Source organism: Narcine bancroftii, chromosome 10 (genome assembly GCF_036971445.1).
Source record: "Narcine bancroftii isolate sNarBan1 chromosome 10, sNarBan1.hap1, whole genome shotgun sequence".
Classification (NCBI taxonomy): domain Eukaryota; kingdom Metazoa; phylum Chordata; class Chondrichthyes; order Torpediniformes; family Narcinidae; genus Narcine; species Narcine bancroftii.
The window spans coordinates 94,518,868-94,538,462 of NC_091478.1; the positions used below are offsets into that span (position 1 = coordinate 94,518,868).

General features: G+C 39.0%; 1 protein-coding gene across 6 annotated transcripts in view; it reads right to left on the bottom strand.

Annotated features, from left to right (window-relative positions):
- zc3h18 (zinc finger CCCH-type containing 18) overlaps nt 1–19,595 on the bottom strand; it is a 169,340-nt gene that overhangs the window by 18,104 nt on the left and 131,641 nt on the right. For all 6 annotated transcript variants that reach the window (XM_069901981.1, XM_069901980.1, XM_069901979.1 and 3 more), the window contains 2 exons: nt 6,688–6,816; nt 452–601 (listed from right to left, as the gene is read on the bottom strand). In XM_069901981.1, the coding sequence (XP_069758082.1) occupies nt 452–601; nt 6,688–6,816 (279 nt within the window). The remainder of the gene's footprint in view (nt 1–451; nt 602–6,687; nt 6,817–19,595) is intronic.

Consider the following 19,595-nt stretch of genomic DNA (forward strand, 5'->3'; position numbering starts at 1 on the left):
CCTATATCTCTCAAAATATTGGTCCTATCTAAACATTGTAGTTGTACCCAACTCTACCACCATCACTGGCAGATCATTCTAAGTATGCAACAGTCTCTGTGGAACAAGACCCCTCAGATCCCATTTAATCTTTCTCTTCTCACCTTAAAACTGTGCCCTTGAGTAAATAAACTTCACTCAGCATAGGAGCATAGTAGTTAAATTACTGATCTGGCATCCGGAGGTCTTGACTACTGAAATGAGGCTTGATTCCAAATCCTACTAAGTCAATTGGGGAAATTAAATTCAAGTAATGAAATAAATCTCAATGAAACGGCTGTTAAAAAAAAAAAGATCAATTTCTCTCCACTGATGCTTCCTACTCAATGAGCATTTCCTGTTTGTGTTGCAGAATGAGACCACAGCTTTGGCCTAAACAAATGATCTGAGTGCCTATCTACATTTGTCAGACCTCCTGGGTGGTGTGCGGGGCTGCCGTTCTTTCTTCCTTCCTTCTCTGTTCTCAGCAGGTTTAAGGCTCTCTGCACCGGCCTTTGCAATCTTTGTTCCTGCAGATTGGCCTGCAGGCTGCGGCGATGGCAGTTTCTTCACAGCCTTTTCACTATTGGAAAAAAAAACAAGAATGAAATGAGAAGGAGGACTATGAATAACTGCCAACTGCAGCCAGCAGCTATGAGAAATACTTGGCTTGTGTGGTGCTGTAACCATAATGATTTGAAAGCCACTGAACAAATCCACTAAGATGAGAAATTTAGCAGCCAAGTTGTGCACAAGTTTCAGGTGTCAAGTAAATTGAACTAAGAGACAGATCAAATGTGAAAAGTAGTAGGAAATTATTCCCACACAGGAATTTTGTTTAATGATCAGATATTTTTAGAAATGGGTAATTCAAATTATTGGACCTTTAATGAGATAAGGGAGAATGTTGAAATGTTTAATTAATGAGTTCATAGTTTCATATTATGAAACCCCATCCAACAGGATTACATCATTTTGTTTTGAACTGTTCTGATTAATTCATTCCAATTTATAGTACTGATTTACTCTAGGCAGTTGAGGATGAGCCCTTCTGACCCATCATGCTTGCTGTCATCTCAATGGAAGAGCTTTGAAGTCTCACCCATCCCATGAATTTATTGAAAATCAGACACAAATGCTGATGTTGCAAATTCAAAATATAAACTGAAAAGCACATAAAGGCAGCAATTGTGGAATAGAAATGGTTAATATTTTAGGTTGAAATATGCACAATACATAGGGAATCTCTAATAGAGCAAGGACAGAATTGGCCAAAGTAATCTTGCTGTTTAAGGAATCATCTGGCTAATAGCTTAAAGAGGGAAGTTAGAGAAATCAAATAGATATGTTAAATCTGAAATTCAGGTGAGAGCTGTAGCTAAACCAAAGGAAAATTCTGAAAATGCTCAGTACATTAAACAGTATCTATGGAGAAGGAAAAAAATGTCATATTGCAGAAATCTAGTTCTAATGTGAAGAGAAAAAGTGAGATCAGTGAATTCAGCACTGAGACCTGAGAATTGCAATATCTTCAGAAATCTCAAAATTTAAAGCAATACATCAGGCACCCAACCTAAAATGTTTCTACCCATAGAATGATGCTTGACCTGCTGAATCCATCCAGCAGCTCATTGCTTACATAAACAGCCTCACCAGTCACCATTTTAACCCCAGCAGGAAGTCCATCAGGACCCATGAACTTGGCAACTCATAGCTTCAAAAGTGTTCTCTGTATCAGTGCCCTATTGATTGCAATTTTCTCCAACTCTTATCTTAGTTATTTTTCAAACTGAGAAAACAGACCCTTCAGCCCACTGAGTCCACCATTTACACCAATCTCTCTTTATTTTCTCCATAAATAGATCAACTACTGTCCCAGATTATACTGCTCATCTCTCTCCAGGGCAAACTTACAGTGACCAATTGACCTACCAATCTCTGTGTCTTTGGGATGTGGGAAGAAACATATGTGATCACAGGGAGACTACAAAGTTCACATAGATAGCACCCCCTAACCAGGATTGAAATTAGGTTTCAGGTGCTGTGAAACAGTAACTCCACTAGTGCCAAGAATGTCCTGATATGCAATATGTCTCTCCCAACTATACACATTTTAAGTTTGATACCATATTTAGTTTTTCCTTTCAATTATCACAAATGGACAATCCTGCCCAAGGAATTTTTCCACTCTCTTTGAATGTTTTAAAACATAAAACATAGAAATCTTCAGCATAGCAAGGCCCTTCAGCCCAGTCAATATAATTACCCACTCTAACAACAGACTATAATTTCCCTACTGCATACCATATCATTGTATAGAATGACCCCAGAATTTCTACCTAAAATATTGGTTTTGAGCAATACCCTTGGTATAAAACGATCCCCCCCCACTAAATCTGGCCCTTGCCACTGACCAGTGAATGCTGTTAAAAGCAAATCACAATATTTTATTAACAATTATCATTTAAAGCTTTAAATTTGATTTGGATATTTTAAATTAACCAGTTGGCTACTGTAACAGACTGTTTAAAGCCTGTACCGAGCCAACAGCAGTCGAAGCAGGAGGATGGACCGCACTAAGGAGCATTAAGACTTCGCAAAGAACTACCAGGACACGTGTGATATTGCGTCGAAGCCAGCAGGAAGGTGGTGGCAGTGTTGCGACTTGGTCATCACGTTAAGAATTTTAAACCCTTTATATAGGAAAACCCGATTTTAAGGTGAAATTTTTGTTTTGGGACCGTCATATTCAATGGAACATATGGTAGCCCTCCCCAAATCAATGTATCCATCTAATAGTCTCTTAAAACATCCTATTGTATCAAGCTCAACTCCTTTGCCTGCAGAGTATTCCATGCACCCTCCACTTTTTTTTTAATTAAATTTTTTATTTTTCACACCATAAATCACATTAGTCATGATATACACTATTTCTTTTTCACACATATACAGTGACTTTTTCTCCCCCCCCCCCCCCTCCTCCCAAGCCACCCCCCCACCCCCCCCTCTCATCCATTTTAGGTATACAATCTAGGTTGCATTAAGCCAGTCAGACAATGTTGTCATTCAACAAAAATACACCAGAAATTCTACTGAGTCCATTCTTTTCTTTCCTTCTCCTTCCATCAACTTAGGTAATGTTTGTCCCCGGTAGGTTTTCGCTATTGTATTTAATGTAAGGCTCCTATACTTGTTCGAATATTTCAATATTATTTCTTAACCTATATGTTATTTTTTCTAATGGAATACATTTATTCATTTAAGTTTAGTAGTTTCTTCCTTTTAATTTGGTTATGTATTCCATTAATATTTAAAGTCATATAGTTCAGCGTAGCCCTTTTATATTTTGCTTATCTTCTCTTTCCGTTTTTCCACCCTCCACTTTCCGTGTTCACTTTGATTCTGTATGTTCTGTAAAATCCTCGATCACAGTGTGATCAATCACTGATTGATCCCTTAAATGTAGTGTACCAGTTCATTCTGGCCATCTTCTCTCTCTACTCTCAGTCTTGAAGCAGGGTCTCAATCTGAAATGTTGACAAATCCCCCCCACCCACAGAGGCTTTTCAACCTGCAGAGTTCCTCCAGTGGTTTGTTACATGTTAATTCATGTGAACAAGCTCTGTGTTCATGCCCCTCATGCAAGTTAAAATACTGTCCTTAGGTCCATTTCTCTCTTTCTTTAACTTAATGTAGAATGCAACTACATCACAGTCACAACCATCATTTGAGTCAAAACCTTCATTGTTTCCATACCAGGTAGAGCGTAGCCTTTCCTCAGGTTGGCTCCAGAACATTGTATTCTCAGAAACTATCTCAAAAGCATTCCATGACTTTCTCATTTATGCTACCTTTGCTCATTTGCTTTTTCCAGTCTATATACAAACTAAAGCCTGCTGAGTTTATTAAAGCACCTTTTGGACATGCTCCCAATTTTTCTTCCCATATATCCTGTTATGGGGCCAGTACATCATTCCCATAAATGGCATGATTATTCTCATCTCTACTCAAACTGCTTCTTGCTGCTTTTCCTGAACTTGGGTCAACCTTTTTGACTGTTTGGAGACCATCGTTCCCTCAGCTTTTCTGAGCTTCTTGTCATGTACCTTCAACGTTACCGAATAAAACAGCTGAGAAGATCACTGGAGTTTCCATTTCCTCTACTGACAATGTTCACCAGGAAGAAACAAAGAATTATTGAGTACTCCTACCATCCATCATACAGTATCTTTGACCTACTACAATCAGGAAGGAAGCGCAGGAGCATGAAAATTAGGGCTTTCAGGCTGGGAAAGCTTTTTTTCTTCAGGTTATGAGACTGATGAATGGTTTCCTGCAACCTTAAGTCTCTTATAAATGAAAATCAGCAAATTATTCCAGAATATATATACATATTAATTTTATATCATATTTTTATGTGCTGCGTAATATATTATGCATGTATGTGTATATACGCTTCCACCAGCGTTGTCTCTGCTCCATCCTCAACATCCATTGGAGCGCTTTCATCCCTAACGTCGAAGTACTCGAGATGGCAGAGGTCGACAGCATCGAGTCCACGCTGCTGAAGATCCAGCTGCGCTGGGTGGGTCACGTCTCCAGAATGGAGGACCACCGCCTTCCCAAGATCGTGTTCTATGGCGAGCTCTCCACTGGCCACCGTGACAGAGGTGCACCAAAGAAAAGGTACAAGGACTGCCTAAAGAAATCTCTTGGTGCCTGCCCCATTGACCACCGCCAGTGGGCTGATCTCGCCTCAAACCGTGCATCTTGGCGCCTCACAGTTTGGCGGGCAGCAACCTCCTTTGAAGAAGACCGCAGAGCCCACCTCACTGACAAAAGGCAAAGGAGGAAAAACCCAACACCCAACCCCAACCCACCAATTTTCCCCTGCAGCCGCTGCAACCGTGTCTGCCTGTCCCGCATCGGACTTGTCAGCCACAAACGAGCCTGAAGCTGACGTGGACTTTTTACCCCCTCCATAAATCTTCGTCCGCGAAGCCAAGCCAAAGAAGAAGAAGATGTGTATGTATTATGATCCGGAGAAATATTGTTTCATCTGGTTGCATATGTGTAGTAGTCAGGTGATAAACTTGAATTTGTATATTTAGGTCACAATCTGTCACCTTGTTATGTTAATCAGATCATACTTATTCCAATTTGGACTTTCAGTTCATCTGTTTTGCTTTGAATGCAACTGTACATACTGACTTATTTTTGACATTTTTTTATTTTTGTAGATGCAACTATCCTTTTCTGTCATAGACTGTTTATTGTTTCGCATATTAATCTCTAGCCTTGTACCTTTTTTTTAATCCACCACATCTTTGCCATTTTGATTTATTGACCTTAAATTTACTTAAGAATCCTTTTGACATCCTGTTACTGGCTCAGCAGAATTTTGATCTTCTATTCAAATGCAGATTGTCTCAATTGTTCACATTTTTCCAACTGAACTGGACACCACTTCTACCACACCAGTCTTAAACCTGGGCCATAGATTCAGCACAATGATCAAACCCAACCTGAAAAATAATTGCTCACTACCATTTTCTGCCTGTCTTTTTTGTATCCATCAACCACTATCTTCCAACATCATGGGCTACAACTTAGCAGTTCTTAAATAAAATCATGAGGGGCTTTGATAATAGGGTAGACAGTCAGAATCTTTTCTCCAGGGTAACCATGTCAAAGATTGAAGTACATGCATTTAAAGTGAGGGGAAAAGTTTAATGGGTATTTTTTTCAGGGCAATTTTTAAAAAAAAAACACAGAAAGTGGTGACCGTCTGTAACACGTTGCCAGGAATTGCAGTTCAAATTTTAACTTTACACTTTCAAACAAATCCACTGCATTACAATGTGAAAGTTGTGAGTACAGTCACGCGCCACATAACAGCTGTTTGGGCGTCGTGTGAACGCATATGGGACCATGGACGTATTATAAGGTTATAATAGTTCAGAAATCCCGATCAGAGAACAGGACATAGAAGATGCAATTGGACATAGTGAATGCAACAGTTTCCTGCACACATGTATATTTCGTGTCTCTTGCATACAAAGCAATTGCGCCGCCAAGTGTATAATAATACAGTATATAACCTATAATATGTCTTGATAGTCATAATAAATGCCTATGTTACTGGTTTATGTGTGTACTGTACTTTCTATTGTTATTTTAATGTGACCTTTCCCTACTTACAAATAAAAAGTTTATCGTATAACAATGTATGCTTCGACTTGAATGCAGCAGCACCCAATCTTGTTCATCATGCTGAAATACAGTACTGTATGTGTACAGTATCTTGGCTATTTAGTCAAGTCAGGTACGCTGCAGTATCCCATATAGCTTTGCTAAGTATATTATATAGTGTTTGTACAATGTCCTATTTCACAGAATGTATCGTGGACGATAAGCGACGCATTACTGTATACATCTGCTTGGTGCTTACTGGATGAAAAAGAAAGCAAAGTTAATCAGGGAAACATCCTTAAAATTGGCACAAAACAATTAGAATTAGAGACTCCAAAGTTTGGATTTACACAGTTGCCACCATGGGTATAAGGAATTAATAAATATTTATTATGAAAGAAATATCCTGAAGTTTTGAATTCTGCATGAACTGTTAACATAGACAATGTTGAAAAAATGGGTTAGGTATAATTTTACCTTCTTCCAGTGGGACCCGGGACATCACTCCCTCCGCCACTTGTTCCCCCTTTGGTCTTTGTTCCTGCAGTATCTTTTGCTCGTGAAGGAGATGGAGTTGGGGAAGGTGAAGTTGAGAATGAGCGTGACCTGAGGAAACAAGTGTATTGGGTGAAAATTGCACCTCATTGTCAATACAATTTTTAGTACGTTCAACTCAACTGTTTGCCTTTTTTTTAAATTTCAGAAATCTGAAATTAAAAAAAACCTCAAAATACTCAGCATATCAAGCAACATTTATGGAGAGAAACACGATTAATTCCATTCACCTCTCCAAAGATGAAGTCTGAGATGCTAAGACTAATTGTATTCGAAGCAATTTTGTAATTAAAGAGCAAGAAATGGTATATGAGGTTTAAGTTATTCATGTATTTTGGTAGCACATTACTGGTAGCACTTTACCCATTTTAAAATAATTTGAGCAGCTTGGGACAATTAAAAAGCAGAACCAAAAATCTTTGAATTGCTACCCGAGCAAATTGGCACAGGATTGATAAAATTAGGGAGTTAAATGTGTGGCTCAAAGAGTGGTATGGGAGAAGTGGGTTGGAATTTGTGCGACTCTGGCACCAGTATTGAGGAAGGAGGGAGCTGTTGCAATGGGATGGGCTCCATCTGAATCGTGGTGAGACAGATAGATAGTAGGAGATGGGTGCAAACAATTATAAAAGTAGAGCACAGGACAGATTATTGAAATCTTCAGAATAAAAAAAACTGAAAGATGGAAAAAGGATCAGAATTTAAACTTGGGCAAGGCACACAGATATGATAAGGGAGGTGAACTCAAGACTGAGGAATTTGTATTTGAATGTACACAGTGTACAAAACAAGGTAGATGAGCTTAAAATGAAGTTTGAAATTGGTAAGTATGATGTTGTGGGCAGTCATGGCTGAAGGAGGATGGCAGCTAGGAGCTAAACATCTAATGATTCATATTCTATCGAAAAGACAGGCAAGTGGACAAAGGGAGAGGGGTGGTTTTGTTCATAGCAAGAAGGGTCATGGGATCAGAAGTAGAATCTTTGTGAGTAGAGTTTAGAATCTTCAAGAGTAAAAGTACCCTGATGATAGTTACATAAAAGCCTCTAAATAGTGGCCAGGGTGTAGGAAGCAAATTATAGGAATTGAGGTAATGTTACAGTTTTCATAATCTTCATTGTGCAGGTGGGAAATTCAGATTGGCACTGAAGAAAAGGATATTTTTAAGCAGCTTGTTGCCAAGCCCAGAGGGAAAAGACAATTTTGGATTTAGTGCTGTGCAAAGAATCAAATTTAATTAGGGAGCCTAAAGTAAAGAAACCCTCAGAAGGTAGTTGTTGACAACCGCTTCTATTGGCAGTCTGCACCCACTGTACTCACTACAATGCTACTGCGCATGCACGAGTCTCCGCGAAGTGTGCTAGTTAAAAATATAGGAGACAAAGCTTGGCTGGTGGTGGATGCCATTTCCAGGAGCTCCTGTTATACATTGTATTGTAGAATTTAACAGTAAAATATTTGTCAGAGGTTGCCGCTTTGTGTTGTCTGGTTATTCAATGCATCAACAAACATGGTGTCAGAATTCTGAACCTGAAGCCTTCAAGTGAAAAGTGAGTAACCAATGCCACATTTGTAACACATTTATGATTCAGGATTCAGAAGGCCTGACCTGCTCGTATTTGAAGGCAAAGTGGCCGAGAATTGGCACGTATTCGAACAAGAATAGACATTTTCATCGCAGCAGTACATAGTGATAAGTCTGCCCGATTCAAAGCATATTTTACTAAATTTAGTGGGCTCTGAGGCCATCGAAAGGGAAAGGTCATTCATATATGCAAATGAGGTGCGTGAAGGGGGTATCATTATCAGCCCTGCTGAGTCAAGAGAGGACCCAGAGTGTGTAAAAAGAAAATTTCGAAAAATGTGCAATGCACCAAAGAACTTAACAAGGGAAAGGCACAGATTTAATACCAGAAACCAGAGGTTTGGTGAGTCAATTCAATCGTACATCAGTGACCTAAAAATCAGGGCAAGGACCTGTGGCTTCAGAGAGCTCTGTGATGAGTTGATTAAAGACAGGATGGTCTGTGGCATCTGCAATGAAGGCGTGACAATGAACTTACATTTGCAAAGGCCATCTCCATGTGTCTGGCTTACGAAACCATGGAAGAGAACAGCAGAAAGCTAGCCCCTCTTCAGCAGCAAGACATGAGCATAGACGCAGTCCAGGCAGGACCTGCAAACAGGCAGTTGCTGGAAGCTAGAAGGAGACGAAGCCAACCAAGCCCTGCTACACTCTCACCCAGGATGGAGTGCGGCAACGACCATTCAGCCAGAAATGAAGAGCATGCCGGAAATGGAACCATTTCAGCAGATGCTGCAGAGCTAGGCAGCAACTCACCTTGAGACGGGACAGCATAACCACAGTCATCAATGCAAGGTACAGGTTGGTGCAATATAATTTCTTGCACCAGCTGTATCTAACGCTTTATCTAAAATAAACAGGTAAAAACTAGAATTCATGGACCAATGCTTCAGATGCGGCATGACGATTGGGATGTTCGTGCACGCAACCTGGTCGTGGGAAGAACTAGGACAAGTCCTAGAGAAAATCATATGTAAATGATTCCTGCAGGACCCAGAGTTGTTCCTGTGGGGAAACATAACAGACATAAGGCTAACAATGAAACTGTCCAAATTTCAAATCCAATTTGTGTTCATCGCATTGGCAGTGGCCAGGAAGTGCATTGTGGCTACCTGGAAGTCTGACTCTAGTCTTAGTATTGAACGATGGAATATGGAAATGCAGAGCTGTGTTCCCCTGGAGAAGGTAACATAATTTTAGGAACAAATATGACACTTTTTGAAGGAGTTGGCAGCTATACATATGTCACATAGGCGTATGGTGGTGATTGATTCCCCCATTCCCTGCCACGGTGACTTCTCCCTTGCACTAATTCCGATCAAGGAAAGTCAAGAATATATATCAGCTCGTCGATTGCCCACCGAGCAGTGACAATCCCTATTCCCTAATTATTATTTATTAATCTAGAGTAAAGTTTTGTGTTGTTGGTTGAAGCCTGAATGAGCTGTCCTGTGTTAGATGTGGGTGGGGGGGAAAAGAGAGACTGGAAAAGATGTGAGCTTGTGTATGCAGTCAAGAATGACAATAGAGCGCATGTAAATTTCAATATGAGCTGCCAGGATGGCACTAACAATGTATATGACTGTACAAACTTGTGTGAAAATATAAATAAAATATTAAAATAAACAAAATGGTCATTGGACCACTGGAAAATGAGGCTGGAGAAGTGATAATGGGGAACAAAGAAATGACAGATGAACTGAATAGGTATTTTGCATCAGCATTCACTGTCGAAGGCACCAGGGACATGCCAGAAATTCAAGAGACGGGGCAGAATTGAGTGTAATTAGGGTAAAGGTTTCATTATTGTCATGTAATACTACATTTAGAATGTAAAATTCATGAGATTCTTTAATATTTTCTACCATAAGGCAGAGAGAGTCGCCATTTTATCCAGTGCCACTTACAGAAACCTACAGCAATCTGGAGTTCCTAGGTGGTCTTCCCTCCAAGTACTGACCAGACCTGAGCCTGCTTAGCTTCCGAGATCAGACAATCTCAGGCATATTTAGGCTATTAGATGCCGTACCATTATGATAAAGGAGAAAGTGCTTGGGAAGTTGATAAGTCACCTGGACCAGATGGACTACATCTCAGGGTTTAGAAAGAGGTAGCTGAAGAGATTGCCAATGCATTAGTAGTGAATTTTCAAGAATCACTAGAGTTGGGAGAAAACTGCAAATATCACTCTACTCTTTAAGAAGGCAGAGGTAAAAGACAGTAAATTATAGGCCAGTTAACTTAACTTCAGTAGTAGGCAAGATTCTAGGGTCTATTATTAAGAATGAGGTTTCAAGACACTTGAAAGCAAAATATAAAATAAGCCAAAGACAGCATGGTTGCCTTCAGTGGAGATATTGCTTGACAATCTGTTGGAATTCCTTGAGGAAGTACAGACAGGACAGACAGAGGAGGGTCAGTGGATGTTGTTTATTTGAATTTTCAGAAGACCTTTGACAAGGTTCCACACACAAGGCTGGTAAATAAGATTGGAGAACAATGAATTACAGGAAAGCTACGAGCATGAAATGAAGATTAGCAGACAAGTGGTAGGCAAAGATTGGGAATATGGTTTTTTTTCCAGACTGTCTGCCAGTGACTAGTGATGTTCCTCAAGGTTTGATGTTTGGTCAGCTAATTTTTATGCTGTATGTGAATTATTTAATGACAGAATTGATGGCTTTGTGGCCAAGTTTGCAGATGATACAAAGCTAGGTGGAAGGACAGGTAACAATGAAGAACTAGGGAATCTGCAGAGGTCTTAGACAGGTTGAGAAAATGGGCAAAGAAGTGACAGATGGAATAAAGTGTGGAAAATTGTGTGGTCGTGCATTTTGATAAAAGGAATAAAAAATAGGTTGTTTTCTAAAAGGGGAGAAAATTCAGAAAGCAGAGGCCTGAAGGATTTGGGAGTCCTAGTGCAGAATTCCCTAAAGGTGCAGAGTGGTGGGTGCATGGAATGGGCTGCTGGCAACAGTGGTGGAGGCAGATACAATAGGATCTTTTAGGAGACTTTTGGATAGGTACATGGAATTTAGGAAAATAAAGGCCTAGTAATTTCTACAGTAGGGATATGTTCCACCCAACTTTGTGGGCCGAAGGGCCTATATTGTGCTGTAGTTTTTCCATAACGAAGTATAAACACAAGTTCAACTGCAATGCTGTTGGGGGTTTCTGTTCAGGAAACAGATGATTCTCCTAAATACCTGTTGAATAGTTGTTTTTTTTCTTTTATTGAGCAATGACTCCCTGATTCACAAACTGCATGCTTGTTTTCCCAGTTTCAATCATTGAGAGCGTCACTGTTGGCCAACTCCACCCAAAACAAGACACAAGGCCCAGGCAAAACTTGCCACAGGAAATTGATCCACAGGATGTTAAAGGTAAACAATGCTTGAACAACCCAGGCAGTCAATGCCTCAGGCCACTAAGTTTTCAACAGAGCTTGACAAGAATCTGAAATGTGAAGTTTCACAATCCATAGTCTGAACTTCTGAGTATGTGTTGTCATTTTTAAAAAATTTCTAACTTTGACCACCTGAGTTAGCTTTCACTCGATTATGCCCAGGCGAGGGTGGTCCTCTTTTACATCTATAACATTAAAAGCAACTTCTAAAAGTGCTTCACCAAACCAATTAACTGAAATATTTCTAATTCATGCAGTACTGGTAACCTATATGCAATTTGTGTGGATGATCCATGACAGACATTATCTTCTGTAATATTGGCTTTATCAAATAAGTAATCTGGAGCAAATTTTACCCGATCATCATCTGTCAAAGACCATGGAGGACCATCGCCTTCCCAAGATCGTGTTATATGGCGAGCTCTCCACTGGCCACCGTGACAGAGGTGCACCAAAGAAAAGGTACAAGGACTGCCGAAAGAAATCTCTTGGTGCCTGCCCCATTGACCACCGCCAGTGGGCTGATCTCGCCTCAAGCCGTGCATCTTAGCGCCTCACAGTTTGGCGGGCAGCAACCTCCTTTGAAGAAGACCGCAAAGCCCACCTCATTGACAAAAGGCAAAGGAGGAAAAACCCAACACCCAACCCCAACCAACCAATTTTCCCCTGGAACCGTGTCTGCCTGTCCCGCATCGGAATTGTCAGCCACAAACGAGCCTGCAGCTGACGTGGACATTTACCCCCTCCATAAATTTTCGTTCGCGAAGCCAAGCCAAAGAAAGACTAAATGGTGCAGAAACAGACATAGGTGTGCATGTACACAATAACATTTTATTACGATAGTGATGTAGTATGGAAACAGGCCTTTGAGCCAACTCATCCATGTCAACCCAAGTATCTATATGAACTAATTCCATTTGCCTGTAGCCTGCAATTCCTTCAAAACATTCCTATCAATATACCTGTCCAAATGTTCTTCAAGTATGTAATTGCAGAGGAGTCACGTGATGGAGTAGTGACTGGTAGGGGAACTCCAGCCCTCTCGAGAAAAGTTAAAAAAAAAAGATAGAGTAAAAACAAAGGCATAAACATAGAAACCACAACAAAGTGAAAGTGTGGAGAAAATGGCAGCGAAGAAAGAAAAACCAAAAACAACGGAAGAAAAGAAGAAGGAAGGGCGTCGGAGGAGGAAGGTGAAGCCCCTACCGGTACGAGGAGGCCCGCCGTGGAGAGAGAAGCCCGCTCCCTGAGGTCAGTCGAAGCCCCGAACTCGGGACTACAAAAATGGCTCATGGAGCCAAACAAAAATGCGCAACCGCGCAAGACAAAAATAACACTGACGGGAGGGGGGACCAGCTGAGGAGTAAATCTCCACAGCTGAAACAGACAACTACAATACAACAGCAAGACTCTCAACAGGAAAACATAGAAAATAACGAGAACAAGAAGGAAGAGAATAAAAATAAGAAACAACAGATGACCAACCCAGAGGAAGAAGACCAACACCAAGACACTTCTAATAAAAATAAGAAGACCAAAAATACCCAACAAAATAAAACAAACAACCCAACAAGAAATCCAGAAAAGACAGAGGTAAAGGACACAAATCCTGGAGTGGACTCAGAAGAAGAGGAGGAAGAACACAGAGAAATGGAAGATGAAGGGAAGGGCAAGTACATGGATATTTTTTTTTAAAGAATATATGGAAACAGTAAAAGAATGGCAGTCACAAGAATTCAGTGAAATAAAAAGAAGAATAAAAAGTACAGAAGAAAAAGTGAATAGATTAGAGATGATCATGACAGATATAGGAAAAAGAGTAGACAAGGTGGAAGATCGAGAAACAGCCATAGAAATGGAAGTAGATGACTTAAAAAGGAAATTAGAAGAATCTGATAAAAAATTTAAGGAGACACAGGAGCTGTTAGCTCAGAAGATAGATATAATGGAAAATTATAATAGAAGAAACAATATAAAGATAGTGGGCCTTAAGGAAGATGAAGAAGGCAAAAATATGAAAGAATTTATAAAAGAATGGATCCCCAGGGTCCTAGGAAGACCAGAATTACAGGAAGAAATGGAAATAGAAAGGGCACACAGAACATTAGCCCCTAAACCACAACAAAAACCAAGATCCATTCTAGTAAAATTCCTAAGATATACAACAAGAAAAAATATATTGGAGAAGGCAATGGAAAAAATAAGAGAAGACAAAAAACCACTGGAATACAAGGGTCAAAAAATGTTTTTCTATCCAGATATAAGTTTTGAACTCATGAAGAAAAGAAAGGAGTTCAATAAAGCAAAAACGACCCTATGGAAAAAAGGTTATAAATTTATGTTAAAATACCCAGCGGTACTTAAAATAGTTATTCCGGGGCAGCAAAGCAAACTATTCACGGATCCGGAAGAAGCACGAAAATTTGCAGGACAACTACAAAACAGACAGAGAGATGAAGAGATGTAACAAGAACAAAAATGACAACAAACTATATGTATGTGTGTATGTAGGTATATATATATGTGTGTGTGTGTGTGTGTGTGTGTGTGTGTGTGTGTGTGTGTGTGTGTGTGTGTGTGTATATAAAAAATAGACTATAGGTAAGAACTAAGAAGTGAAAGAAAGGGAAGAAAGGAAGTAAGGAGGGAATTAAGAGAGTGACCTTTGTTATACATGAAGATTAAAATCTTTTCTGGGGAGAGCTGGGTGGGGAAGAATAACAGTCACTGCGAAATCAGTTGACGCTTGAGAGCGGATTCGCAAATCCAAATGGCGAGGGGAGATGTGGTTGCCCGGCAAGGGACAAAGGGCAACTCAGAAAGGGGAGGGATTATTGGGGTTAAAGCAATTTTTGATATGAGAATAGTGGAAATATTTTATGTTTTAGAAATGTTGTCTTATAATGTGTTCAAAAAAAGAAAGCAGAAATGGATAAGGGAAGGTGGTGATGAGGAAACGGAAAGGAAAGATAAACAAAGTATGAAATGACTATGTTGAACTATATGATTTTAAATATTAATGGAATACATAACCAAATCAAAAGGAAGAAACTGTTAAATTTACTGAAAAAAGAAAAAAATTGATATAGCATTCGTACAAGAAACACATCTATAACTTAAGTGGAACACAAGAAATTAAAGAGAGATTGGATAGGACATGTAACAGCAGCATTATATAATTCAAAAGCCAGAGGAATAGCTATATTAATCAATAAAAATGTACCAATCAAAATAGAAGAGGAAATAATAGATCTAGCAGGGAGATATGTAATGATAAAATGTCAGATATATTCAGAATTCTGGAATTTACTCAATGTATATTCACCTAATGAAGAAGATAAAAATTTTATGCAAGATATCTTTTTGAAGATAGCAGATACGCAAGGGAACATACTAATAGGAGGGGATTTTAACCTTAATTTGGACTCAAACATGGATAAAACTGGAAAAAAAACTAACAGAAAGAACAAAGTAACCAAATTTATAATTAAATCGATGCAAGAAATGCAACTTTTGGATATATGGAGGAAACAACACCCAAAGGAAAAGGAATATTCATACTATTCGGGTAGACATAAAACATACTCAAGGATAGACCTATTCCTGTAATCAGCCCACATTCTAGGGAGAGTTAGGAAAATGGAATATAAAGCTAGACTATTATCGGACCACTCACCCCTGTTATTGGCAATAGAGCTAGAGGACATCCCACCAAGAATGTATAGATGAAGATTAAACTCCATGCTACTTAAAAGACAGGATTTTAGAGAATTCATTGAACGACAAATTAAAATGTACTTTGAAATAAATACGGAATCAGTGAAAGATAAGTTTATACTATGGGACGCAATGAAAGCGTTCATCAGAGGGCAAATAATAAGTTATGTAACTAAGATGAAGAAGGACTAGAATCGGGAAACAGAACAGTTGGAAAGGGAAATAACAAATATAGAAAAAGAATTAGCAATAAAGGAAGATACAACTAAAAGAAGAGAATTGGCAGAAGATACAACTAAAAGAAGAGAATTGGCAGATGAATTGGCAGATAAAAAAATAAAATATGAAACACTACAAACATATAAGGTGGAGAAGAACATAATGAAGACAAAACAGAAATATTATGAACTAGGAGAAAAAACGCACAAAATTCTAGCGTGGCAGCTTAAGACAGAACAAACTAAAAGAATGGTATTGGCATTAAGTAAAAAGGACAAACAAATCACATATAATCCAACGGAGATCAATGAAAACTTCAGGGAATTCTACGAGCAACTATATCAAACTGAAAACGAAGGGAAAGAAGACAAAATAGATGAATTTCTAACTAAAATTGAACTACCAAAATTACAAACAGAGGAGCAAAATAAATTAATAAAACCATTTGAAATAGAAGAATTACAGGAGATATTAAAAAAACTACCAAACAATAAAACACCAGGAGAGGATGGATTCCCAATAGAATTCTATAAAACATTTAAAGACTTATTAATTCCTCCCCTCCTGGAAGTAATCAACCAGATTGATAAAACACAAAGCATACCAGATTCATGCAAAACAGCAATAATTACAGTAATACCAAAGACAGGGAAAGATCCACTTGCACCAGTGTCATATAGACCAATATCTCTACTTAACACAGATTACAAGATAATAGCTAAACTATTAGCTAACAGATTGGACGACTATGTACCAAAAATAGTAAATCTAGACAAAACTGGATTTATTAAAAAAAACGAACAACAGACAATATCTGTAAATTTATTAACTTAATTCATGCAGTAGAAGGAAATAAAACTCCAACAGTAGCGGTTGCTTTAGACGCAGAGAAGGCCTTTGACAGAGTAGAATGGAATTATTTATTCAAAGTACTACAAAATTCAGCCTAGCAGAGAAATATATAAATTGGATTAAAGCATTATATAAGGGGCCATTGGCGAAAATGACAGTAAATGGATATATATCAAAACAATTTAACTTAAGCAGATCAACAAGGCAGGGATGTCCACTATCTCCCTCACTGTTCGCGTTAGCTATAGAACCACTAGCAGAACTGATAAGAACAGAAAATAAAATAAGAGGGATAAAAATAAAAGAGAAGGAATATAAAATCAGTCTATTTGCAGATGACGTTATAATATACTTAACAGAACCAGAATATCAATAAAAGAATTACATAGGAAATTGAAGGAATATGGAGAAGTATCGGGGTACAAGATCAACGCAAGTAAAAGTGAAGCAATGCCAATGAATAATGTGGATTTCACAAAGTTTAAGAAAGAATCGCCATTTAGATGGCAAACACAAGCAATGTGATACCTAGGTATACAACTAAATAAAAATTTCGTCCATCTATATAAACTCAATTACCATCCATTAATGAAAAAATTACAAGACGACTTAGAGCAGGGGTGTCAAACTCAAATTCATGGAGGGCCAAAATTAAAATCTTGGACTAAGTCGAGGGCCGAACTAAATATTTATTGAAAATTTTCAACAACATCTGCATGTTTTCTCTTCTTTCAACATATGTAATATTAAACTTTAGGATATAACTTTAGGAGGATAATGTTACAGGTCAGGAGTAGGTAGCTCAAGTTCACCCTTTGCTTGACCTATTGGTCCCTGTGGAGATGTAGTCAGCATTCACAGGCTGTGTCCATTTTGGCCTGCATCAGGATTCAGCATTTCCTGCTCACTCCTCAGGCTCTAGGCCTCTATTCACCCTCGACCCACCATCCCTCTACCTGACCAGTCCTTTACCCAACCTCTACTCACCCCTCACTCCACTCGCTCTGCCTCTGCCCACCCCTGCTTACCCACCCACTCAGGCCCAGTGCGCTGCCGATCAGCCTTTGCGGACAGCCACCATCTCTCTCTTCACGTTCAGGGCTGAACCAGTCGTCCCTGGGGTCCGCGCGGGTGCAAGCGCTGAAGGCCGTGGCGACCGGGAGAAGTGCGCTCGCACTGTGGAAGGGCCGTCCGGTGCCAGTTGCGCGGGGCTCGTGCTGCCCAGGGGCCGTGCGCAGCCTGCCACGCCCGTCGCGCCGACAGGAAATCACAGGCACTCGCCAATCCGCCGCACCGCTTGACAGGTGGGAGAAGTGACTGGTTGTGCGGGGAGCTTTCCAACCGGCTTGCCGGCTGATGACATCGACAGACTGCTTGTGTTACAATTTCTCGTGTTACAATGGGGAAGGATGTGCAATGAAGGGGGAGGATGGTGGGGGTGACATTACCAGAAAACAGCATCGGCTCTTGCTGCAAGGCGGGCCACCTCTAATACATTTTTGAAATGATCTTGCGGGCCAAATGTAATTATATCGCGGGCCAAAGTTTGACATGTGTGACTTAGAGCATTGGAAAGACTTACCACTAACACCGATAAGAAGGATAAACTGTATTAAAATGAACATTTTCCCAAGGATACAAAACCTATTTCAGTCATTACCAATACACCTAACATAGAAATTATTTAAGGAGTTAAAGAAAATAATAAGGAAATTCTTATGGAAAGGGGGGAAACCGAGGATAGCACTAGATAAATTATCAGAATGGTACAAACAAGGAGGCTTACAACTACCAAACTTAAAAAATTATGATAGAGCCGCACAATTAAGATACCTATCAGAGTTTTATCAAACAAGGGAAAAATCAGACTGGACCAGGTTAGAACTAGATAAAATAGGGGAGAAGATACGTGAACATATACTATATAAATGGGATGAAAAATTGGTGCAACGTAGGAATTGACCGGTATTGCATCATCTGCTTAACATTTGGAAGGAGATTCATGTAGAAAGGAATAAAACAAATTACCAACTACCAAAACTAATATTGACGCAAAATCAAGTAATCCCTTTTTACAATAGATAACCTTTCCTTTAGAGAATGGGAGAGAAAAGGGATCAAAAGAATAGAAAATTGTTTTTCGGGAAATACATTATTATCTTTTGAACAAATGAAGGATAAAAATAATATAACTTACGATACAATGTTTGCATACTACCAACTGAAAACCTACTTGAAGGACAAATTGGGAAACAGTCTGAGGTTACCAAAAGGAAGCAATTTTGAATATGTGATTACAGACACAATGATAATTAAAAAATTTGTAACAAACATGTACATCAAACTGCAAGAAAAGGAGAACGAGGAAACAAACGGTAAACCTAAACAAAAATGGGAACAAGATCTAAACATAAAGATAAAGAATGAAACATGGGAGAAGCTATGCTCCGGAACTATGAGAAATACAATAAACATGAGGTTACGCATGATACAATATAATTGGATACACAGGCTATTCATCACACCTCAAAGGTTAAATAAATGGGACACAACAGTATCAGACAGATGTTTTCGCTGTAAAAAGGAAATGGGAACAACAATTCATGCAATTTGGACATGTGAGAAAGTGGAAAAATTTTGGGAAGATCTAAACCAGATATTAAATAAAATCACAAAAAGCAATATACCAAAAAACCCAGAGATCTTCCTCCTAAGTAATATAAGAAACAAAGAATTTGGACTCGATTTGGATGGTGCACAAAAAAGATTTGTTAAGATAGCTCTAGCCGTAGCAAAACAATGTATTATGTCAACCTGGAAATTGGAAGATAAATACAACAATGGTATATAGAAATGAATAAATGTATTCCATTAGAAAAAATAACATATAATTTAAGAAATAACATCACAATATTCGAACAAATATGGGAGCCATTCATGAAACACATTAGAGAAATCCTACCATGGACTTCCACCACCTAAAATGACAGAAGGAGAAGACAACGAAAAGAAATGACTCACTAAAATTTCTTGTTTATTTTTATTAAGTGA